The 24,389-nt window shown below is 45.7% G+C and overlaps 2 protein-coding genes across 6 annotated transcripts in view; both read right to left on the bottom strand.

The window, feature by feature from the left end:
* The window catches only part of LOC131140667 (spectrin beta chain, non-erythrocytic 5-like), a 29,166-nt gene extending 18,602 nt beyond the window's left edge, over positions 1 to 10,564 (bottom strand). For 3 of the 5 annotated variants that reach the window (XM_058091299.1, XM_058091300.1, XM_058091301.1), the window contains exons 1-21: positions 10,451 to 10,564; positions 5,791 to 5,958; positions 5,573 to 5,689; positions 5,343 to 5,500; positions 5,041 to 5,266; positions 4,366 to 4,452; positions 4,200 to 4,307; positions 4,047 to 4,131; positions 2,915 to 3,048; positions 2,618 to 2,838; positions 2,418 to 2,556; positions 2,223 to 2,357; positions 2,054 to 2,142; positions 1,741 to 1,894; positions 1,455 to 1,658; positions 1,173 to 1,379; positions 985 to 1,114; positions 768 to 904; positions 494 to 703; positions 290 to 442; positions 78 to 208 (exon numbers count right to left, since the gene is read on the bottom strand). In XM_058091299.1, the coding sequence (XP_057947282.1) occupies positions 78 to 208; positions 290 to 442; positions 494 to 703; positions 768 to 904; positions 985 to 1,114; positions 1,173 to 1,379; positions 1,455 to 1,658; positions 1,741 to 1,894; positions 2,054 to 2,142; positions 2,223 to 2,357; positions 2,418 to 2,556; positions 2,618 to 2,838; positions 2,915 to 3,048; positions 4,047 to 4,131; positions 4,200 to 4,307; positions 4,366 to 4,452; positions 5,041 to 5,266; positions 5,343 to 5,500; positions 5,573 to 5,689; positions 5,791 to 5,958; positions 10,451 to 10,564 (3,107 nt within the window). Of the gene's footprint in view, positions 1 to 77; positions 209 to 289; positions 443 to 493; positions 704 to 767; positions 905 to 984; positions 1,115 to 1,172; positions 1,380 to 1,454; positions 1,659 to 1,740; positions 1,895 to 2,053; positions 2,143 to 2,222; positions 2,358 to 2,417; positions 2,557 to 2,617; positions 2,839 to 2,914; positions 3,049 to 4,046; positions 4,132 to 4,199; positions 4,308 to 4,365; positions 4,453 to 4,525; positions 4,630 to 4,749; positions 4,792 to 5,040; positions 5,267 to 5,342; positions 5,501 to 5,572; positions 5,690 to 5,790; positions 5,959 to 10,450 lie in introns of those variants that run through there. The other 2 variants (XM_058091304.1, XM_058091302.1) reach the window with 2 other exon arrangements.
* Positions 10,565 to 12,678: 2,114 nt separating this feature from the next.
* Positions 12,679 to 24,124, bottom strand: LOC131140777 (EH domain-containing protein 4-like). The gene is made up of 8 exons (XM_058091502.1): positions 23,321 to 24,124; positions 20,517 to 20,693; positions 17,926 to 18,023; positions 14,222 to 14,388; positions 14,011 to 14,144; positions 13,824 to 13,935; positions 13,591 to 13,755; positions 12,679 to 13,525 (listed from the first exon to the last, which is right to left on the bottom strand). The coding sequence occupies exons 1-8, from the start codon at positions 23,548 to 23,550 to the stop codon at positions 12,968 to 12,970; spliced, it is 1,641 nt and encodes a 546-aa protein (XP_057947485.1). The 5' UTR covers positions 23,551 to 24,124; the 3' UTR covers positions 12,679 to 12,967.
* Between the last annotated feature and the right edge of the window lie 265 nt (positions 24,125 to 24,389).

Raw genomic sequence — 24,389 nt, 5'->3', positions numbered from 1 at the left:
GTCTAGTTTAATCATCTAGTCTGGTCCTCCATCAATTTAGTCTAGTCCTCCTCCAGTCTAGCACGTCTAAGCGGTACCTGCTGGAAATGCTGGCCTGGCGGACTTGGACCTCTCTGTGTTTGCTATGTCGGCTCTTGACCAACTGCTGCGACATTTTGTTGATTTCATCCAGCTGGCCACGCCCACTCATCAGCTCCGTCACAAAGTTCTGGAAAGTTCTTATGGTAACTATTGTGATGATGAAGATGTGTGCGTGCTATAAAAGTTCACGTAGAGCTCAAACGCTGACCTCGTATTTGGCCTGCAGAACGTCCATGTGGGCAGCGTGCGTGTGGAAGGTGTTGAGCACGTTCTCCTTGTCCTCCATCCAGGACTCAAACTCCTGGCAGCTGTTGTAGAAGCGATGCAGGAGCAACGCCTCCTCCAGAACCTTCAACTTGGACTGAAAGCACAAATGAGAAGTAAAAAGGATCTGCCGTGGTGCCTTGCTCACCTGGACCAGATGGCACAGAGTCTTGTAGTCCTGGTCCAGCCGGGCCTGCGTCTGCTCCACAGTGTCTTTCTGGTACTGAGGGTCCGGCAGCCATGTTGTTTGGATCTCAGATGTGCCGCGGTGCATCGAGCGGCTTCGCCTTGGACGGCTCAGATTCCTGCTCTGGTTGTCTGTGATGCCTTTGGCGGGGGCTGGCGAGGTGGGAGGAGCCTAAAGAAAGAAGGATGTGAAGTTCATGAAGTTCTGCTGAACATTCTTCTGCGTCTGATCGGACCAGTACTGGCAGCATAGTCAGGTAGGTCTTGGGGACCGGCTGCTGGTGTCCTCGAGCATCTCTGACCCAGACTCTGTCGTCATCCGGGTCGGTTCTGATGATGGTCACTGTCTCATTGCGATCCAATGGAAACTCACCTGGAAGAACAAGAACCAGAGAACACTTAGAACTGGACTAGTTCTGTGAAGATGGTGGACCGTGTGTCAGGCTGAGGTACCTCGACTGTATCTGAAGCGGACCTTGGCCTTGATTCCCTCGCTAACAGAACCACTTTTGATGACATTTGGACCATCTTCATCATCAGATGAATCGCTGTATTGGATCATGTGACCCGTCTGAGGTTCTGCCTACAAAGACATCAAAACATCTGAGAGGGTCTGCACATGTCACGGTGATAGAACTCACCGTGAACGCCGTCAGCTGTGCTGCGTTCCTCGCGTGCTCTGACAGTCGCTTCATTTCCACGCCGTAGGACGCCATTTCTTTGTCCAAGCGTAGGTGGCGCTGTAGCAACGCCGCCGAGCTGGACTCATCCTTTCCGTGGTCCTCACTGGTCAAAAGCGGCTTCTTGTCACTCAGCCAGGAGTTCGCCTCTTCCACGTCTGCGAAGTACTGAACCCACAAACGGAAGCGCTCAACATGGACGCTTCAGTCGCTGGTTCCGTGATTGGCGTCTCGACTGCTGACCTGTTTAATGGCGGCGGCCGCTTGCAGTCTCTGGTGGCGTGCGATGGTCTCGGCACTCAGGTGTGTCCAGAGTTTCTTCAAGGTTCTCACCCACTTTTGGATGGTCCGCTGGTTTGATGAATTCTGCTTGTTGGTCAGATCAGGACCTCGACTCAGAAGACCTTGATACACGGACTCCTGGGCTTGGAGATCCACCTCCAGCGCCTGCAGTGAATCAGGAAGTGTCAGCTTATTGGATCCTACATTGTGTGTGTGTGGTGGGGGGGGGGGGGGCTTAGACGTGCACCTTGTGCTTGTGTTGGGCCAACTGCACGTGGTTCAGGTCTCGGCCCAGCGACGCCGCCTGCAGCTGCAGCCAGCGCTCGTAAAGCCACGCCTCCATCTCCTCGCAGTCATGGAAGAACTCAAAGAGTCTGAGCTGAGCCTCCAGCTGGATTCTCCTGAGAGTCGGGAATCAGCGCGGGAAATAGAGCATCCCACACAGGTCAAGCATAGACAGGAAGTAGAAAAGTAGATCATCCCAAACAGGAAGTAAACAAGCCATACAGGAAGTAAGAAGACATGTAAAGTTTGTTGATATCTTGTGAATGAAAAAGCACCTGCTGCTGCTGTGTGAGATCAAAGATTTATATTGTGTGTCCAGAGCTCTCACTCTGCTCTGGATCTGCTGATCATCTCTGGACTTTCCCTGAAAGAATCAATCAGTGAGCATCTCACCGGACCCCCCCGCCAGGACCCCCCCAACGTCTCAGATTTTGAAGCGGGTACTTTGAGGGCAGCGCTGCTGATGACGGCGATCGTGTCGCCGTGTGCGGAGATTTGAGCTTGCAGGAGGTCGTGCTGCTGGAGGAGCGCCTCCACCTCGGTCAGCTGCCTACCCAGCTCGGAGGAGGTGGCCTGGGTCTGCACAAAGCATGAAGTTCATACTAAGTTCATGCTAAAAGACGTGTGTGGAGCACATACGTGTAGATCTTTCAGCTCTTGGGAGACGATGTGGATGTCTCTCAGGATGCTGAGAGTGGACACTACATTTCCCAGCAGCCCCCTCTGCTCCTGCAGCTGCTGCAGCAGCTCCTTCCATCGTCCACTGATGTTCTCCTCCCTGTCAAACAGTGTTGGTTTAACATGCATGGAAATTTGTGTCTCCAAGGGAGCGTCTGCACCTCCTGATGATGCGCTCCTTGCTGTGGTAATTTTCCCTCCTGATGGTGTCCGCCATGTTTCGTAGAGCGGAGAAACGAGGCTCTCTGGCCTGAGCATCGGTGGCGAGCGCCTCCAGACGCCTCCTGGCCGCCTGGGCCTCCTCCAACGTGCTCAGACCTCTGAAGTCCTGCCTGCGGATCAGGCGCAACGTGTCCTCCAGATAGCCTTCCCTCAGAGCGGCCTGAGGAGAAGCGGCCTACTTGAACTTGCTGGACACCAAAGCGGAGCCTTTATCGGAATTTCTTCTGTTTGATTACCTTTCTCTCGAACTTTTGGGCAAGTTGCTCCAGGTTCTCCAAGCGCAGGAGGGCCTCCTGCAGGGCTTGTTCTCGCTCATGTTCTGCTTTCTCCAAAAGACTCCAAGCTCTCTCAATGTCACTGAGGGTTTTACCTTCACAAAGCATCACGCAGTGTTAGCTTAGCTTTGTACCCCTGCTGATGTCCATATGGCACAGGGCTAGCAGCTAGCGTTAGCATTAGCATTGGCTGGTGACTTTTAATATGATATAAATATCATATCGCCATGGATAAGGAATAAAATGCAATATGAATTTATTTGGGGCTGCACGGATGCGAGTGGTTAGCACACAGGCCTCACAGCTAAGAGACCGGAGTTCGATTCCACCCTCGACCATCTCTGTGTGGAGTTAGCATGTTCTCCCCGTGCATGCGTGGGTTTTCTCCGGGTACTCCGGTTTCCTCCCACATTCCAAAAACATGCTAGGTTAATTAGCCACTCCAAATTGTCCATAGGTATGAATGTGAGTGTGAATGGTTGTTTGTCTATATGTGCCCTGGGATTGGCTGGCCACCGGTCCAGGGTGGACCCCGCCTCTCGCCCGAAGACAGCTGGGATAGGCTCCAGCACCCTCGCGACCCTCGTGAGGAAAAAGCGGTAGAAAATGAATGAATGAAATTATTTGGGGTTGCACGTTGGTCAAGTGGAGACCCGAGTTTGATTCCACCCTCGGCCATCTCTGTGTGGAGTTTGCATTCGTGGGTTTTCTCCGGGTACTCCGGTTTCCTCCCACATTCCAAAAACATGCTAGGTTAATTAGCCACTCCAAATTGTCCATAGGTATGAATGTGAGTGTGAATGGTTGTTTGTCTATATGTGCCCTGTGATTGGCTGGCCACCAGTCCAGGGTGTACCCCGCCTCTCGCCCCAAGAAGACAGCTGGGATAGGCTCCAGCACCCCCGTGACAGTACGCATCCCGTAGTCGTCTTATATTTACAATATTTTCTGGAAGTATCAATCCACAAAACACACCAACACTGCCCCCTAGTGCTCACCACGAGGTACAGCATTACGAAAACAATAAAGACAAACAGTACTTCTGCCTGAGGTTGTCAGAAGAACATGGTTACGTCAGATGGTTTTGGCGTACCTTCTGGGGGCGTGTAGGCTCTTTGGTTGTTGGCGGCCAGTTGAGTCTTCAGACTGAACAAGTGGGCTTCGATGGCCCCACGTTCCTGAGGAGCAAACAAACACTCTCAGGGGTTGTTTTTTTTCCCCCCACACATGAAGTTCATCATCTCACCTGATACTTGGGAGGTTTCTCCAGCATCCTGTAGGTCTTGAATGCTGCCATGAGCACCTGCAGCTCCCTCACTGAGTTTGGAAAGGTTCTGTTGTTTAGGCGCAGCACCTGAAGGCACCCGAAAGCTCAATGACTTTCATTGCTTACAGAGATATTGTCTTCTTACCATCATCTGGATCCACTGCAGGAGATCAGACACCATCTTCTCATAGTGGACCTTCATGGCGTCCAGCTCCATCAGCAAGCCCACCATCTAAAGAGATGTTCCATTCTTAAAGCTCAGATGTCCACAAAATGAGCACACACACACACACACACACACACACCTTGTGGAGGTTCCATGTGGAACACTCTCTTCTGTACTTCCTCTTTACCCACAATCCACTGAGGCTGCCCCCCACCGACATACCTGCCACCCCACCCCCCCAGGTCTTCACCTCACTGGTGCTGACATCACGAGCCATCCTCTGTTAACCACCTCATCAACTTCATGTCTAAGCCCCGCCCACAAGGAGATGGTTGCTATAGAAACGCGACCAAAAAGACTCACGTCCTCACTGGTTCTTCTTCTGTGTGCTGCACTTCCACCTGCCCGTGTAATCCCGCTTTAATCCACACTAACAACTGGATTACATGACGTCACAGTGATCAGACACAACGGCCACGAGAGGTCAGTATTGCAAAGAGGGTGTAGTTCTCGTCTTCGCCGCTAGACGGCAGAAAATCACAGAAAAAGCCAACCGGTCCATTAACATCCACCGGACTAAACAGTCCAGATTAATCTAATCTAAATAGACCTAATTACTAGATTAAAAGTGTGTCTTTGATGACACGTTCCGACCTTAGCGAGCCTCTTCTGGACGGTCTGCTCCTGCTTGACCTTGGAGAAGTAGTGGTAGTACAGAGACACGTAGGTCATGATGGACTTCTCGTCCGGGTGCGCCATGATGTCATCCACCTCCAGGAGCTGCATGATGCCTAGCGCTCGCTCGGCCACGCTGAAGGCGTGGTGCAGGTTACCCCGGGCATCATCGCCATGGAGACGGTTGTAATCAAACAGGTCGGGCCTGGGAGGGTGGATGGGGCAATCATGTTAGTGTGTGTGTGTGTGTGTGTGTGTGTGCGTGTGTGTGTGTGTGTGACCTGTGGGCGTGGATGAGGGCGTTGAAGGCCAGTCCGTCTTTCCAGCTGGAAGTGAAGTCCTTGACATCAACGTTAGCGTAACCTGATGTCTTCCGCTGACACCAGATCAGCAGGGCCTCCTTTGCCGAGCGTTGGATGCTGCTGGCTCCGCCCCCCACCTACGGGAAGAAAAGGAGGTGAGCCAAGGAGAGAGGAAAGGAAAGAACGCTTGTAGGTTGGTGTTTGAGGACCTCGTCCAGGTTGATGCATCCGATCTGAAACCTGAGGATGATGATCCAGAGCAGACCCAGGATCAGCGTGCGGTCCCCGTCCACCACGTTCTCGGGACCAATCAAATCCACTCGAATCTAACAAAAACATCGTAAAAAGACGCTGTAGTAATAAAAGCTACCACACGGTGGCACTACACGCTTTGTCCTCAGTGACAGCGGTCACAACAGGAAGTCACCTTAGTCTTCAGGAAGTTGATGGCGATGCTGTTGTTCTCCAGGAAGTGGACCCTCAGTTTACGGCGGCTGGGCGGCGGCAGCGTCGCCGTGGCGATGAGCTCAAGCAGCCGGATCAGAACCACACCGGTTTTGAGCTCCGTGTAAACGTCTGTCAGCTCCATATTCTCCTACGGGAGCGAGCATTGTGACCTCAAACGGGCTAGCATTTGATGCTAAGTTAGAAAATTAGCATCGCCAGGATGCTAACAATTTGACGTTTCCTTCTGGGACTAGAACAACAACACGTGGAATGTTTCCAGAGGACTCCGTCAGGAAGTTCACAGTGAAGAAATTTCACCTCCATCATCTGCGAGAGGCCTGCTGCTTCCCTCCAGCGTTACATAACTTCCTAAAAGTGCTCACTTTAAATAGTTTACTGCTTACTTCACATATTTACTCCTAAAGGAACTCAGCGCTAAAATAGAGACCAAGACCTTCAAGTGCTTCGACATTTCATGACGCAACCTCTTCCTTTGTTTGTTCCACCAAATCAGTACCGTTGGCTTGTTGGAATGCTCTCAAAATATAAATCAATATAAATATAAATATGTCTTTTTCCACCTCCAAATATGATACTACACATCAGGATGTATTGGTCCATCTCAGGGAAGTTGGTTTCATTTTTGTATAAATTTGAAGAAGACTCATGGAAAGGGGAACTGCACTCTTTTTGGAATTTGGCCCAAAATGAGTTAATATGAGCTACCTAACAACTGACGTCATGGGAAATTCCTACACTGACGCTAAAGCCCTCGCAAAATAAACAGTGTTCCATTGACATAACTGACTTGTATATTAACCAAGCTACATTGATATTATTATTATTGTAGCACAGGGGTGGGCAAACTACGGCCCGGGGGCCACATCCGGCCCGCCAAGTGTTTGAATACGGCCCGCCCAATCTTTCCAAAGTATTTAATTTAAACTCAACATACAACCTGGCATCATGGCCTGAGACAACCTTTTGATGGTTGTATCAATTTCGTTTTTTGACATGGTCTGTTGTTTACAAAGTGCTCCTGAAAAAAGGGACACAAGCATATAATAATAATAATTATTATTATTATTATTATTAGATTATTAGATTATTATAATAATTATTAGAACTATTATGATTATTATAATTATTATATTAATGCTAATTATTATATTAATTATATATAATATTATTGTTATATTTGCATATTTTACATAATATTAATATAATAATTATTATTTTAATTTTATTGTAATTATTATAATATTTTATTATTTTTAAAATATTTAAATATAAATATAAAATAATAAATAATAATAGCAGATTGCATGACCATTTTACAGATACAATAATACCAGGTGGACTGTTACGTAAAATATACAGTCTGCCCCCCCCCGTTGTAGCAGCTAGCATGAAAAATTTGTTTTATCTGGCGGACTAACGCGATGCCTCGCTAAGTGGACACCTTGCTCTCAATTTCGCTACAAAGACTCAACAAGATTTTCCGTCAGCATTTTTTTTTTACCCGATGACTGGAGCACACACGTGCTGGAAGACACAGCCAAGTGTTGTTGCTGCTGTTGTTGTTGAAGGAAATAGCATAAGTTTGTATGTCAACGCGCCTAGGAAAGAAGTTTCGGTTGTGTTTTAACTCGTGAAAATACAACAAGATACTGCAAATAGTACATGTTATCATGTAACGTTAGTCAAAATAGGCGTGTCCCAATGACTTGCATTGGTAGCTAGCTCATATTAACTTGTTTTCTCGTGTTATGATGCACAGAAAAGGGAAAGAAATATTAGTTCCTGTTTCACATAAGTAACAGGAGTGACTTTGTAGCATAGAATTAGCATAGAATTAGCATAGAATTAGCATAGAATTAGCAAATAAGTGAAATACTGATGCTAATAGCAAGTTGGCTAGTTGTCCAGGACCAGGACAACTAGAACTAGCATAACTAGGACCAGTACAATCAGCACTAGACTAAGACAACTAGGACCAGGACAACTAGAACTAGCATAACTAGGACCAGTACAATCAGCACTAGACTAAGACAACTAGGACCAGGACAACTAGAACTAGCATAACTAGGACCAGTACAATCAGCACTAGACTAAGACAACTAGGACCAGGACAAGTAGAACTAGCACAACTAGGACCAGTACAATCAGCACTAGACTAAGACAACTAGGACCAGGACAACTAGAACTAGCATAACTAGGACCAGTACAATCAGCACTAGACTAAGACAACTAGGACCAGGACAACTAGAACTAGCATAACTAGGACCAGTACAATCAGCACTAGACTAAGACAACTAGGACCAGGACAACTAGAACTAGCATAACAAGGACCAGTACAATCAGCACTAGACTAAGACAACTAGGACCAGGACAACTAGAACTAGCAAAACTAAGACCAGTACAATCAGCACTAGACTAAGACAACCAGGACCAGGACAACTAGAACTAGCATAACTAGGACCAGTACAATCAGCACTAGACTAAGACAACTAGGACCAGGACAAGTACAACTAGCATAACTAGGACCAGTACAATCAGCACTAGACTAAGACAACTAGGACCAGGACAACTAGAACTAGCATAACTAGGACCAGTACAATCAGCACTAGACTAAGACAACTAGGACCAGAACAACTAGAACTAGCATAACTAGGACCAGTACAATCAGCACTAGACTAAGACAACTAGGACCAGGACAACTAGAACTAGCATAACTAGGACCAGTACAATCAGCACTAGACTAAGACAACTAGGACCAGAACAACTAGAACTAGCATAACTAGGACCAGTACAATCAGCACTAGACTAAGACAACTAGGACCAGGACAACTAGAACTAGCATAACTAGGACCAGTACAATCAGCACTAGACTAAGACAACTAGGACCAGGACAGCTAGAACTAGCATAACTAGGACCAGTACAATCAGCACTAGACTAAGACAACTAGGACCAGGACAAGTAGAATTAGCATAACTAGGACCAGTACAATCAGCACTAGACTAAGACAACTAGGACCAGGACAGCTAGAACTAGCATAACTAGGACCAGTACAATCAGCACTAGACTAAGACAACTAGGACCAGGACAAGTAGAACTAGCATAACTAGGACCAGTACAATCAGCACTAGACTAAGACAACTAGAACTAGCATAACTAGGACCAGTACAATCAGCACTAGACTAAGACAACTAGGACCAGGACAACTAGAACTAGCATAACTAGGACCAGTACAATCAGCACTAGACTAAGACAACTAGGACCAGAACAACTAGAACTAGCATAACTAGGACCAGTACAATCAGCACTAGACTAAGACAACTAGGACCAAGGCAAGTAGAACTAGCATAACTAGGACCAGTACAATCAGCACTAGACTAAGACAACTAGGACCAGGACAACTAGAACTAGCATAACTAGGACCAGTACAATCAGCACTAGACTAAGACAACTAGGACCAGGACAACTAGAACTAGCATAACTAGGACCAGTACAATCAGCACTAGACTAAGACAACTAGGACCAGGACAACTAGAACTAGCATAACTAGGACCAGTACAATCAGCACTAGACTAAGACAACTAGGACCAGGACAAGTAAAACTAGCATAACTAGGACCAGTACAATCAGCACTAGACTAAGACAACTAGGACCAGGACAAGTAAAACTAGCATAACTAGGACCAGTACAATCAGCACTAGACTAAGACAACTAGGACCAGGACAACTAGAACTAGCATAACTAGGACCAGTACAATCAGCACTAGACTAAGACAACTAGGACCAGGACAAGTAGAACTAGCATAACTAGGACCAGTACAATCAGCACTAGACTAAGACAACTAGGACCAGGACAATCAGCACTAGACTAAGACAACTAGGACCAGGACAACTAGAACTAGCATAACTAGGACCAGGACAACTAGAACTAGCATAACTAGGACCAGGACAATCAGCACTAGACTAAGACAACTAGGACCAGGACAACTAGAACTAGCATAACTAGGACCAGTACAATCAGCACTAGACTAAGACAACTAGGACCAGAACAACTAGAACTAGCATAACTAGGACCAGTATAATTAGCACTAGGATTGTGAATGATGGGCTCCTGAACTAAAAGTAACAGGAGTGACTTTGTAGCATAAAATTAGCAAATAAGTGAAATACTGATGCTAGTAGCAAGTTGGCACTTAGCATGTTAATGATACATTTTAGGAAAACAACAGGCTTTAATGTATTTTTAATCAATATTTGAACATGTATCTATTAAATATGCAACACAATCAATATACAGGACACTTTGGGTAATAAAAATGTATTTTACGGTTCATTTTATTGTGCTTTTATGCATCCCGGAGATGCTAACAGGACATAAAATACTGAAAGAACAATGAGTCCAAACTAGCTAAGAGGGCATAAAGAAATAAAGCTTTGGCTTTATAGTTTAAAGTCCACTTTGTGAGCTAAAAGAAGACAATTGCTGACAGTAAACAAATCAAAGGAAAAAGCAAACAGCAACCAGAAACAACACATACTAGCATACTAGCTAGCTAGCTTATTTGGCAGTCACATTTGACATCTGAGCTAAAAATGCTAAAGGAACCCAAACACATCCTCACCCCGTTCTTGGAGAAGACGCTGTTCATCCATTTGGTGAAGGTTTTCTTCTGGACCGCCATCCTCTGCTCTTGAAGTTCTCGGACGCGCCCGGCGCCGTCCTCGTCTCCGTCCATCTTGGCTGACTGGGGGGGTCAGTGAGGCCCAAGGTCATTCTGGTTCACTTTTACAACCTTAACATTCAGACTTGAAATGTCTGCTGGATTTGACTAGAGTGTGTCCATAGAAGACATGAAGACATGTCATGACGTTTGATACCAGGAAGTCAGAGCATAGCTAGCAAAGTTACTTTGTGTCCTGGATCGGTTCTGGCAGAGAAGAACCTTCCATGGGTCAGCTGACCCGGACCTAGGACCAGGACAACTAAGACTAGAACAACTAGGACCAGGACAGTCAGGACTGGACTAGAACAACTAGGACCAGGATGATTAGCAATTGACTACTATAACTAGGACTACAAAAACCAGGCCAACGAGACTAGTTCATCTCAATGACTAGGACAACTAGGTCTGGGACATCTAGACTTGGACAATCAACACTAAAGTAGCACAACTAAGACCAGGACAAGTAAAACTGACACAACTAGGACCAGTACAATCAGCACTAGACTAAGACAACTAGGACCAGGACAACTAGAACTAGCATAACTAGGACCAGTACAATCAGCACTAGACTAAGACAACTAGGACCAGGACAACTACAACTAGCATAACTAGGACCAGTACAATCAGCACTAGACTAAGACAACTAGGACCAGGACAAGTGAAACTAGCATAACTAGGACCAGTACAATCAGCACTAGACTAAGACAACTAGGACCAGGACAAGTAAAACTAGCACAACTAGGACCAGTACAATCACCACTAGACTAAGACAACTAGGACCAGGACAACTAGAACTAGCACAACTAGGACCAGTACAATCAGCACTAGACTAAGACAACTAGGACCAGGACAACTAGAACTAGCACAACTAGGACCAGGACAATCAGCACTAGACTAAGACAACTAGGACCAGGACAACTAGAACTAGCACAACTAGGACCAGGACAATCAGCACTAGACTAAGACAACTAGGACCAGGACAAGTAAAACTAGCACAACTAGGACCAGTACAATCAGCACTAGACTAAGACAGCTAGGACCAGGACAATTAGAACTAGCACAACTAGGACCAGTACAATCATCACTAGACTAAGACAACCAGGACCAGGACAACTAGAACTAGCATAACTAGGACCAGTACAATCAGCACTAGACTAAGACAACTAGGACCAGGACAAGTAAAACTAGCATAAATAGGACCAGTACAATCAGCACTAGACTATAGAGAAGTAGGACTACAAAAAACAGGCCAACAAGATTAGGACACCTTTGATGACTAGGACAACTAGGACTGGGACACCTAGAACTAGCACAACTAGGACCAGGAGAATCAGCACTAGACTAAGACAACTAGGACCAGGACAACTAAAACTAGCACAGCTAGGACCAGGACAGTCAGCACTTGTCTAGGACAATTAGGACTACAAAAACCTGGCCAAAAGGACTAGGACATCTGCGATGACTAGGACAACCGGAACTAGCACAACTGGACTAGGACAACTAGGACCAGGACAAGTAGGTCTGAGAAAACTAGGACTAGCACGGCTACACTTTGGCAATCAGCACTAGAGTAGAAGAACTAGGACCAGGACAACTAAGGATATTAAAATCCTGCCAAGACCATCTACAGTGACTAGGACAACAAGGACTGGGACCGCTAGTGGGACTAGAGCACATCCCTGTGGAGAAGGTAGGTCCCTGTGGTCCACAATGTTAGCACAGCTGTGACCTGCAGACGCGTCCATTTGAAGGCTGAAGACACCTGCTGAGTCCTGGACTTGGACTCTGCTGCACTGCTGTCTAAACATCTCAGAAGAAGCGGATCCACGGAGAACGCTAATGGACTCAAAAGTGCTGAGTCATTCAGCAGTTTTATCGGACAACAAACAGCAGAACCACGACAACGGAACAATGGAACCACGGTCCAGATGCAAGAAAAAGATTGAAGAGTTATCGAACCTGGTCTTCACGCAGCGGTCCGTCCAAGTGGTGTGTGTGTGTGTGTGAGACCTTTGAGCAGGTTTTACAGCACCAGCACCTGACGCACCACCTGACCAGTTCAGGTCAGAGTTCAGGTGTAAAAGCGAACATCGATAAACCTTGAGGCAAGCGTATGTTTGATGAAGAAGAAGAAAAAGTGTTATAAACTGACTTTATTTTGAAATGATAGACAGGAACAGGAAGCAGGTCGACCTATGACCTCGACTTCTGTCACTTTTTCCCAAAGGAGGTCAAAGGTCACAGCAGATTAACCCCCGACTTCTGCTCCCAGTGTTTTGAGATGCTTTGGAGTTTCAAAATAAGGCACTTCAAACAGGAAGTTGTATGCCGGGCTCTTTCCCAATAAAAGCGCAAAGGCACGTGACGTTGCAATGCAGCCATACATAAGAACTCAACGCGACCCGAGCGGGGGTCCTAGTCCTCGCTGTGGTTGTACATGGCGTCCGCCGTGGGGTCTTTGCGGTGGGCGGGGGGCACAAGGTGGAGTGGGAGGTCGGCGGGCAGCTCGTAACCTTCAAGTTTGACCTTGATGAGGTGCTGAGCCAGCGCAAACTCCTCGTCGTCCAGCATGCCGTCGTGGTCGCAGTCGGCCAGCTTCCAGATCTTTCCCAGGACCGTGTTGGGCAGCCGCGAGTTCATCATCTCCTTCTTGGCGTTGACGCCGCTGATCTTGCCGTTGACGGGCATCAGAGTGTAGAAGATCTCGTCGTAGCGGTGCTTGTCTCGGCTCACGATCCAGTCGTCGGCGTCGGCCCCGGCGCTGACGCCCTCGCCGTAGCCCTGACCAAACGGCCCGTCTTGCGAGCCCTCGAAGGCGCCGCCGGAGACCATGGCGGGCGGCTGCTTGGACTCCTCGTCGCGGATCATGGACATCAAGACGGAGATCTTGTTGGCCAGCATCTTGTCCACCGACTCCACCAGCTTCATCTTCAGAGACGGGAACTTGCTGAAGTCGTAGTGCTGCAGCATGTCCTGAGGAGAAGATCCAGCTGTCAATCACGCTCCCTTGTCACCTCGGAGCCCGCCCACCGGCTCACCTGCATCTTGGAGACGTTGGGGAAGTCTCCCGGGCTGATGTGGTGCTCCCGCTGCAGGATGGTGTAAATCTCTGGCAGCCTCATGATCAGCTCCTCCTTCTTCTTCTCGCGCCCGAACAGCGACGGCATCTCCTTCTTCAGGTAGCTGATGATGTAAGCGTGGACCTGCGGCGGCGGAGTCGGCGGCATGGGAAGACAGCCAGAAGATTCCGCCATCATTGTTAACGTCTCACCTTGGCCAGCCGCGCCCTCTTGATGAGGTCGTTGAGTTTCCGGAGCGCCGCATTCCTCGGAAGACTCTGGATGTCTCGGAAGAGATCTCGAGACTCCGCCTCAAAGAGACGCCTGAGGCGAGAGGCAGCGATTGATGGCGATGATGGTGGCGATGATGGCGGCGATGGGGCGGGACTCCACCCTTACCTGTTCTCCGTGTTCTGCAGCGGTTTGGCCCAGAAGGACCCCAGATAGACCCGGACAACTTCAGGCGTGTTGATGACCTTCCCCAGGGACCACATGAGAGCGCCGTACACCCTCATCAGCTGCTGCGTGTCCACCTGGAGGCGGGGCGGACAAGGTGAGGGAAAGCCGAGGGACGGCGGATGGGCGGGTCGGTGGGCGGGGCTGAGCTCACCTGGTCGGCTTTGTTGAGGACCACTCGGATCTTGTCGTCTTGGCCTTTGAAGGCTTTGATGGCCTCTGAGAACTCGTCAGAGATATCCAGCTTGTGGGCATCGAACAACAGGATGATGCGGTCCACCCGCTCGCCGAACCAACGCAGGACCTCGGCGAAGTCATAACCTAGCGGGTGGGACGCCTTCTTGTCACCATGGCAACCACAAACAACCCCAAAGACAACATGACATCCCCTTGACATCATACAAAGATAGTACAGTCCATTCACACAAAGATAGTACAGTCCATTCATACAAAGATAGTACAGTCCAGTCATACAAAGATAGTACAGTCCATTCATACAAAGATAGTACAGTCCATTCATACAAAGATAGTACAGTCCATTCATACAAAGATAGTACAGTCCATTCACACAAAGATAGTACAGTCCAGTCATACAAAGATAGTACAGTCCATTCATACAAAGATAGTACAGTCCATTCACACAAAGATAGTACAGTCCAGTCATACAAAGATAGTACAGTCCATTCATACAAAGATAGTACAGTCCAGTCATACAAAGATAGTACAGTCCATTCATACAAAGATAGTACAGTCCAGTCATACAAAGATAGTACAGTCCACTCATACAAAGATAGTAGAGTCCATTCACACAAAGATAGTACAGTCCAGTCATACAAAGATAGTACAGTCCATTCATACAAAGATAGTACAGTCCATTCATACAAAGATAGTACAGTCCATTCACACAAAGATAGTACAGTCCAGTCATACAAAGATAGTACAGTCCAGTCATACAAAGATAGTAGAGTCCATTCACACAAAGATAGTACAGTCCATTCATACAAAGATAGTACAGTCCAGTCATACAAAGATAGTACAGTCCATTCACACAAAGATAGTACAGTCCAGTCATACAAAGATAGTACAGTCCAGTCATACAAAGATAGTAGAGTCCATTCATACAAAGATAGTACAGTCCATTCATACAAAGATAGTACAGTCCATTCATACAAACATAGTACAGTCCACTCATACAAAAATAGTACAGTCCAGTCATACAAAGATAGTACAGTCCAGTCATACAAAGATAGTACAGTCCAGTCATACAAAGATAGTAGAGTCCATTCACACAAAGATAGTACAGTCCAGTCATACAAAGATAGTAGAGTCCATTCATACAAAGATAGTACAGTCCAGTCATACAAAGATAGTACAGTCCATTCATACAAAGATAGTAGAGTCCATTCATACAAAGATAGTACAGTCCATTCATACAAAGATAGTACAGTCCATTCATACAAAGATAGTACAGTCCATTCATACAAAGATAGTAGAGTCCATTCATACAAAGATAGTACAGTCCAGTCATACAAAGATAGTACAGTCCAGTCATACAAAGATAGTAGAGTCCATTCATACAAAGATAGTACAGTCCATTCATACAAAGATAGTACAGTCCATTATTAAATCATAACTTGTCTTCCATAATGACTTTACTACACAGTACTGCAAATTACAAATCCATCCATTAATGATGAAGATGGTGTCAACTTCACCTGCTGCCAGTTTGTGTGTGCGTGTGTGTGTGTGTGTGTGTGTGTGTGTGTGTGTGCGTGTGTGTGTGTGTCTATTCCAAGACGCTGGGTGTCTCCTCACATGCTCTATTTCCTCTTTCAGGGTCGACGCCTACAGTCAAACAATCCTGCTTCCTCTTTCGCCACCGGGCATGAGGTTTGGGTGGAAGGCAGTCCGTGACAAATAATAAAATACCCTGGAACCTTGGTTAGCGTACACTAAGTTGTGCCTCGGTTTGCGTACTTTTTCCATTTGGCGTACGTTGTGTGTCTTGTGGTGTTATTAATATACAGCATCCTGTTAGCGTGAATGTGAGTGTGAATGGTTGTTTGTCTATATGTGCCCTGTGATTGGCTGGCCACCAGTCCAGGGTGGACCCAGCCGGTAGAAATCAACTTTTGCTTAGAAGGAGTTAAAAGGGAAATCTTGTTACCGTAATGCCTCAACTTAAGACTCATCAGCTTTGGTCAAAATGGCAAATTATGATGAAGATGCAAGAAAAGTCAGTCATGATCTTCTAGAACATCTTCCACCATTTTGTTTTGTTTTGTTTTGTAGGTTAATTGGCCACTCCAAATTGTCCATAGGTATGAATGTGAGTGTGAATGGTTGTTTGTCTATATGTGCCCTGGGATTGGCTGGCCACCAGTCCAGGGTGGACCCCGCCTCTCGCCCCAAGAAGACAGCTGGGATAGGCTCCAGCACCCCCTGCGACCCTTGTGAGGATAAGCGGTAGAAAATGAATGAAGTATGACCAAGCGGCTGCACGGTGGACAAGTGGTTTGCACAGCTGGGAGACCCGAGTTCAATCCCACTCTCGGCCATCTCTGTGTGGAGTTTGCACGTTCTCCCCGTGCATGCGTGGGTTTTCTCCGGGTACTCCGGTTTCCTCCCACATTCCAAAAACATGCTAGGTTAATTAGCCACTCCAAATTGTCCATAGGTATGAATGTGAGTGTGAATGGTTGTTTGTCTATATGTGCCCTGTGATTGGCTGGCCACCAGTCCAGGGTGTACGCTGCCTCTTGCCCCAAGAAGACAGCTGGGATAGGCTCCAGCATCCCCTGCGACCCTTGTGAGGATAAGCAGTAAAAAATGAATGAATGACTCCTGTTAGCATCCTTAGCTTGCTAAAAAAAAAATGACAACCGGAACCGTAAGCGCTATGTCGCCTGTTGATGATGTCATGAGCAGTTGACTCTTTACAATTGATATATACTTTTTATTTATATTTCTATAGTTTTACATGCATATAAATGATGAATGAAAGGGATAAATGAAGGTTTCCCAAAGACACAAAGACACCATGTGGCAGTGAGATCAACATCCACCTTCTTTCTCAAAAAGCTGCCAGTCTCTCAACTCCCTCTGGTTCCGTTATTGAGGCAAGAAACACGGTTGAATTCAAGAGATAACTCATGACAAAACAGAAGGTGTTGATCTCGCCGCCACATTGTGTCTTTGGGAATAGTCACATCATCCCTTCCATTCATCATTTAGATGTATTTATGTGTTTTTGATAGTTTTATGCAAGAAAAATTACTGTATAAAAATATGTTTTGTGTTAAGGTTGTGTTTACATTATTTCCTATAGGAAAAAAAATTTTTGGTTAGCATCCGTTTTGGTTAGAGTCTGATGATACGAACCAACAAATAGAATAAAATCAAATAATGTCACACATGTTGACTCCACCCAGTCCGGCACTAATGAAGCTCACTCGCCATCACCATGGAAACAAGCCATGTTGCCAAAGAGGGCATGGAGGCGGGGCTTGTAGCAGGAGTCAGATGTCCAACACGGTAGCAACGTTGCGAGGCGTCCTCTACCGGACAGGACAACGCTGACCTCCATGTTTACTACACAGCTGTGATGCTTGCAATTATCTGTGTGTGTGTGTGTGTGTGTGTGTGTTGAGCATCTTCAGCCCAAATTCAGCTGAGCTCCCCTAAATGTTTCCAGATGTTGGCAAAGCCCCCTGCCCCCCCCCCCTCCTCCCCTTATAATAATAATACATCCTCCCTCCCCTATGACTCCACCCGCCCTGCTGAGGCCTTAACTGATTATGTCATCACGTTGGGCAGCAAAGGACACACACACACACACACACATACACACACACACACCTCTGCTGATGCGTTGCTTCTCTCCTGACAGGATACCAGGCGTGTCGATAATGCTGATGCTCTGAAGAACCTGATTGGGCATCTGAGAGCAGATGAACCTGAACACACACAAACACACACGTTTAGCATCTTGGCATCCGGGTAGATGCCGTTAACTGCTTTCAAACAAACCGGATGACCTTAAAGTAGGGGTCTCAAACACGCGGCCCGCGGGCCAAATGTGGCCCGCCGGACACTAGTTTGAGGCCCCCCGCCTTGATATGAAAGTTTAATGTTAGTTTGATATGGATGCTGTATGGTATCATGTACCCAGAAAAAATTATTATTACGTTTGATTCATGTTCATGTTAAAGGTTAAATAACTGTTAATAGTTATCCTCCCTATCCGTGTGGAAGCGGTAAGTTTTTGGGTTTGATATGGATGCTGTATGGTATCATGTACCCAGAAAAAATTATTATTACGTTTGATTCATGTTCATGTTAAAGGTTAAATAACTGTTAATAGTTATCCTCCCTATCCGTGTGGAAGTGGTAAGTTTTTGGGTTTGATATGGATGCTGTATGGTATCATGTACCCAGAAAAAATTATTATTACGTTTGATTCATGTTCATGTTAAAGGTTAAATAACTGTTAATAGTTATCCTCCCTATCCGTGTGGAAGTGGTAAGTTTTTGGGTTTGATATGGATGCTGTATGGTATCATGTACCCAGAAAAAAATATTATTACGTTTGATTCATGTTCATGTTAAAGGTTAAATAACTGTTAATAGTTATCCTCCCTATACGTGTGGAAGTGGTAAGTTTTTGGGTTTGATATGGATGCTGTATGGTATAATGTACCCAGAAAAAAAAATTATTGCGTTTGATTCATGTTAATGTTAAAGGTTAAATAACTGTGACTAGTTATCCTCCCTATCCGTGTGGAAGTGGTAAGTTTTTGGGTTTGATATGGATGCTGTATGGTATCATGTACCCAGAAAAAATTATTATTACGTTTGATTCATGTTCATGTTAAAGGTTAAATAACTGTTAATAGTTATCCTCCATATCTGTGTGGAAGTGGTAAGTTTTTGGGTTTGATATGGATGCTGTATGGTATCATGTACCCAGAAAAAATTATTATTACGTTTGATTCATGTTCATGTTAAAGGTTAAATAACTGTTAATAGTTATCCTCCCTATCCGTGTGGAAGTGGTAAGTTTTTGGGTTTGATATGGATGCTGTATGGTATCATGTACCCAGAAAAAATTATTATTACGTTTGATTCATGTTCATGTTAAAGGTTAAATAACTGTTAATAGTTATCCTCCCTATCCGTGTGGAAGTGGTAAGTTTTTGGGTTTGATATGGATGCTGTATGGTATCATGTACCCAGAAAAAATTATTATTTGATTCATGTTCATGTTAAAGGTTAAATAACTGTTAATAGTTATCCTCCCTATCCGTGTGGAAGTGGTAAGTTTTTGGGTTTGATATGGATGCTGTATAGTATCATGTACCCAGAAAAAATTATTATTACGTTTGATTCATGTTCATGTTAAAGGTTAAATAACTGTTAATAGTTATCCTCCCTATCCGTGTGGAAGTGGTAAGTTTTTGGCGATTTAAAGTTGAAAGGAAATTACTTGAAGGCTACCGTTTAGGTGGCTAGCTCTCTAGTTTGCGAGTTAGCATGTGTCTCAAGACCCTGCAGTTGCGCAATATGTTGTAAATAAAAAGAGTATAAATGTGACTATAGTCGTGTTTTGTCATGTCTACAGGGCTCTAATAATGCTTTGGTCATTTTAATATGAAAAAAATCATTTGTCTACCCACCAACTATATGTGGTTTCTTAAGTTTTTATTATTATTATTATTATTATATTTATTTATTACTGATTGATTGATTTTCTTTATTCTTGATCTTATTTTGTGTAGAAAAATAAAAAGTAAGATATTTGAGAACAGTGGAATGTTTTATCAGAGCTTTTATTGTGAAAATCGGAACCAAAGCTATTCATTTTTCTGTTTTTAATAAATGTTTTTTTTTTTTTTTTGGAAAACCTGATGCGGCCCAGCCTCGCCCAGACCCTAGCTCCAGTGGCCCCCAAGTAAATTGAGTTTGAGACCCCTGCCTTAAAGCAACAATATGTAACATTAGCTTTAACACTGAAGCTAGCTTATCGACCAGTATGGCCTCTGAGCCACTGAGGTTAGCATGTTCATCGTTAGCATAGCGTCTCGACACGAACGCGACCTCCCGCTCACCTCACTCGGTCGTCAATGCGACCATAACTCCTGAGGTGGCGAGTGGACGGCTGGCAAAGGGAAAGAAAAACGCGTGTGACGCACAAAGACTTCCCCCTGGAAACAATAAGTCATTATGGGGTGGGGGTGTGGGTGGGGGGGTTGTCAGTGACAAGATGGCTGCAGGAACGCCCTGCATACACAAGTGGGCCTCGAGGGTCCGAGAGCTTTCCGCTTCCTTGCTGCTGACGCAGGAAACACGTTTATACGTTTCAGCTAAATTTAACACTGGAATGTCCACGCCGGGGTTAAGGTTACAGGAGCCGTGATGTCACGTGACCGTGATTGACATGTGGCGTTTACCTGTTGAGGAAGGAGTTTCCGAAGGCGTTGAGCTTCCTGAAAGGTTTCTTGGGGTCGACCACCAGGGCGTTGCCGGGGACGATGCCCTCCGTTTCGCCGTACATCACCGCGATGAAGCCGTCCGTGGTCGGTTCGGGTCCGATCCGCATCCCCGGGAACTCCTGCTCCAGCAGGTACCTGAAAGCACCACCTCCAGTCAGCTCGCATAACAGGAAGCACTTGAAGACACGCTCGCTGTTTGTGTTTGTTTGGGACGCGAGGCGCACGTGGACGTCCTTTATCATGACCTCTTGCACTGAAGCGAGGAGGAAGGAAAATAGGGGCTAAGGGTGACTTCCTGTTTGGTTGGCTGTGACATGGACATCACAAAGAACAGCGTCTGAAGTGTCGGCCATTGTGTCCGCTCATTTGCTCCACTCCTACTTGCTCATGAGGAGGATTCCAGGAACACACTGGAAACCAGTGTCAATACCGTATAGACTACTTTTGGACATGTTATTACTTTAATGTGTATTTTTCACAACATAATAATCACAACAAATCTAAATTATAGCTATTATCTATCGATAGCGACATTTTGGGGGACCAAATAATCACAATATATGCAATATGTCTATTCATATACCATCTTTCAATCTGTTCAGTTGTGGAATCGGCGTTTGTGACATGTATTTCCTCACAGGCAGGTCGTACTGTCTAATGTTTGCAGCATTTCTCGAAATGCTGACTTTCCAAATGTATTAAAGAGGAGCTTTTATGTTTTTATTCTAACCTATAAATGTTGCTACAAAGTTGTATTCTCACGTTAAATTATGCTAATGAGGCTTTGTGTGCAATGAATGTTCATAAAGCGATCGGAGGAAGTGTGACCAATCACATGCATGGAAGAGGGCCGGGGGGGTTGGGGGGGGTGGTTGGGGGTAAATGAATACATACCGTTTTGGTATGTAACGACGACAAACATCACCAGAAGGTAAATTGATGTCAATCATTTAGTTCATATGGAATTTCCTATCATGAGTCATGGCTAAGCTGCACGGTGATCGAGTGGTTAGCGAGCAGACCTTACAGCTAGGAGACTCGAGTTCAATCCCGCCCTCGGCCATCTCTGTGTGGAGTTTTCTCCGGGCACTCCGGTTTCCTCCCACATTCCAAAAACATGCTAGGTTAATTAGCCACTCCAAATTGTCCATAGGTATGAATGTGAGTGTGAATGGTTGTTTGTCTATATGTGCCCTGTGATTGGCTGGCCACCAGTCCAGGGTGTACCCCGCCTCTCGCCCCAAAAGACAGCTGGGATAGGCTCCAGCATACCCGAAACCTTAGTGAGGATCAGCGGTAGAAAATGAATAAATGAATGTTAACAACCGGGCTGAGTGATTAGCGTGCAGGCCTCACGGCTAGAACACCCAAGTTCAATTCCACCCTCTGTGTGGAGTTTGCATGTTCTCCCCGTGCATGCGTGGGTTTTCTCCGGGTACTCCGGTTTCCTCCCACATTCCAAAAAAACATGCTAGGTTAATTAGCCACTCCAAATTGTCCATAGGTATGAATGTGAGTGTGAATGGTTGTTTGTCTATATGTGCCCTGTGATTGGCTGGCCACCAGTCCAGGGTGAAAATGCGGTAGAAAATGAATGAATGAATGAATGAGTCATGGCTATGTTTTCTTTGAAATGAACGACTCAAAAAAGACGACATAGTTTCCATGATGTAGGCCTACACATGCAGTCTGCATCATTTCACATATAGGTGAAACCATGCACAGGCTGAACCCTCTTCCTGCCAGTATAGTGGCGAGATATAAGGTAAATAAACATGAACGCACATGGCAACATATGGAATTCATTTAAATTTGTGATTATTTATTTATTACGGCAAAACAGTTTTTTATTAAAAAAAAATCCCGTCTTGTTTTGATATCGCGAGATCTCTCTCTACTAAGTCGCTCACATGATATGTTCTTTTGGGTTCCCATGAATCATAGCATTCCTGGGAGAAGGGTGGGGCCACCACACACATGCAGCTCATATTTCCTGGTCGGATCTGCTGATGGTTTGCCGCCAAAGTATTTACACACAAACACACACTTACTTTGGTGAAAGCACGTGCACGTCACTTTAGTGTGGAAAGTGCACACATGACATTTGGGGGGTCACGTCAGGAAGTAGTGGAACAGACAGGAAGTGGGAGTGAGACCACAAAACGGTTACAAAGAGCAAAAAAAAAAAAAAAAATCAAAATGTCCAAAAAGGAGTCACTGGGGTCACGTGACATTGTTTCAAAAGCTGACACGTGTTATTTTTTTTTTTCAGGGGAGGGGGGAGGGGAAACTCAGCTGCGAATGCTGATGAGAGGAAGATGGACGTTGATGTCAGTGTACCAAACTCCCATTGGAAAATATCTAATTCGCTACGTTCGCTCTGCTCTTATACATTTCAAACACAGACTCGATGTAAACACGATCGTGGGAGTTCAGTGCTACGTTCGGCGTGTACGTAATAAACGTCAGGTGTCTTTGTAGACGGTATGTCCACTTGCTACATCTCCATCTTGATACAGCATTTGTTTGCGGAAGTGCATCAACCGGAGCAGAGAACGCGACGCAACAGGATCGATACTTTAACCTTCCTAACAAATCGTATCAGACTTCGGTATTGTTCGAACACACCCCAATTTGACGTTTTTGCTTTAAAACGCGGATTGTGTTGACGTTTAAACGGGTGAGACTTTGATGTGGGATCAAACTACGGTGTCTGGGAGTACGACTACTAGCCCCCGGTCCCAAGAACTCGTCGTACTAACCTGATGAAGGTGGTCTTCCCGGTGGAGTACTGTCCCACAAGAAGCACCATGGGCTTGCTCTGGAAGTCCGCGGCCTCCAAGGCAGGAGAGTGGAAGTCATGGAAAAGGTAGGTCTCCTCCAAGGGGAGCAGCTTCTTGCTGTAGAGGCTCTGCAGACCCTCCGTCACCGTCTGGTACATCTCGCCCTCCTTGTTGCGGCCGCCCTGCTCCTGCTTGACCCAACTGAACATCTCCGAGGCGCGGCAAGAGGAACCAAGAGGAGAAGAAAAAGAGGAAGACGAACTCCTCGTTTCTTCCAAGCGCGCAGGCTGCTGGAAGCCGACTGACAAACACAGACTGTGACTGCGGCACCTGAGGGCGTGCACATGTCGTGCACACGCCGCGCAGACACTGCCTCCTCTGTCACGCTCTGACCTCACCTGCGGGCCCGGCCCTCCCCGCCCTGCACGTGTGCGCGTGCGCGCGCAGTGGCAGTTTTCAATGGCGGCATTATGTCAAAATAAATGTATTTTAAAGTTTATTTCCTCGCATCCACGCCACCTTGAAGGGTCACGTAACAAATAAAAAAAAAACCATGTATGAATTATGTCACATGACAGCAGATATTGCCCAATAATCAGTCCTGATTGCAACGTTGTTGGACTTTAAAGAAGAAATCTCAGCGTCCTTTGGCGCCCTCTGGTGGACACACAGCAGAAGACAACTGACAGGCGTCGTATCAATAAAATACTCTTTTAAAATCTTATCAGATTTTAAAAGAGTACTGATAAGACTGATAAGTACTGATAAGATATATTAACGATTAATATACAGGAAAAAAAATAAATAATTATTTTTTATTTTCTTTTAACACACAATAAAGCTATAGCTTCCAATATTTCCATTGTAAAATAATTGGAATGTTCCACAAAAATTGACGTTCTTTTATCTATATTGCGATAATATACAAAATTAAATATATTATTTCACGTCTCGGTGACTCTAATAATACTAAAACTCGTATTTAGAATATTGTAAATAGGTATTCTATGCCATAACTACAAAAATACTCCATGTCTACTTTGCGGAA

Source organism: Doryrhamphus excisus, chromosome 13 (genome assembly GCF_030265055.1).
Source record: "Doryrhamphus excisus isolate RoL2022-K1 chromosome 13, RoL_Dexc_1.0, whole genome shotgun sequence".
Lineage (NCBI taxonomy): Eukaryota > Metazoa > Chordata > Actinopteri > Syngnathiformes > Syngnathidae > Doryrhamphus > Doryrhamphus excisus.
Note: the sequence above shows the minus strand (reverse complement) of the source record. Positions and strands in the feature narration are given on the sequence as shown.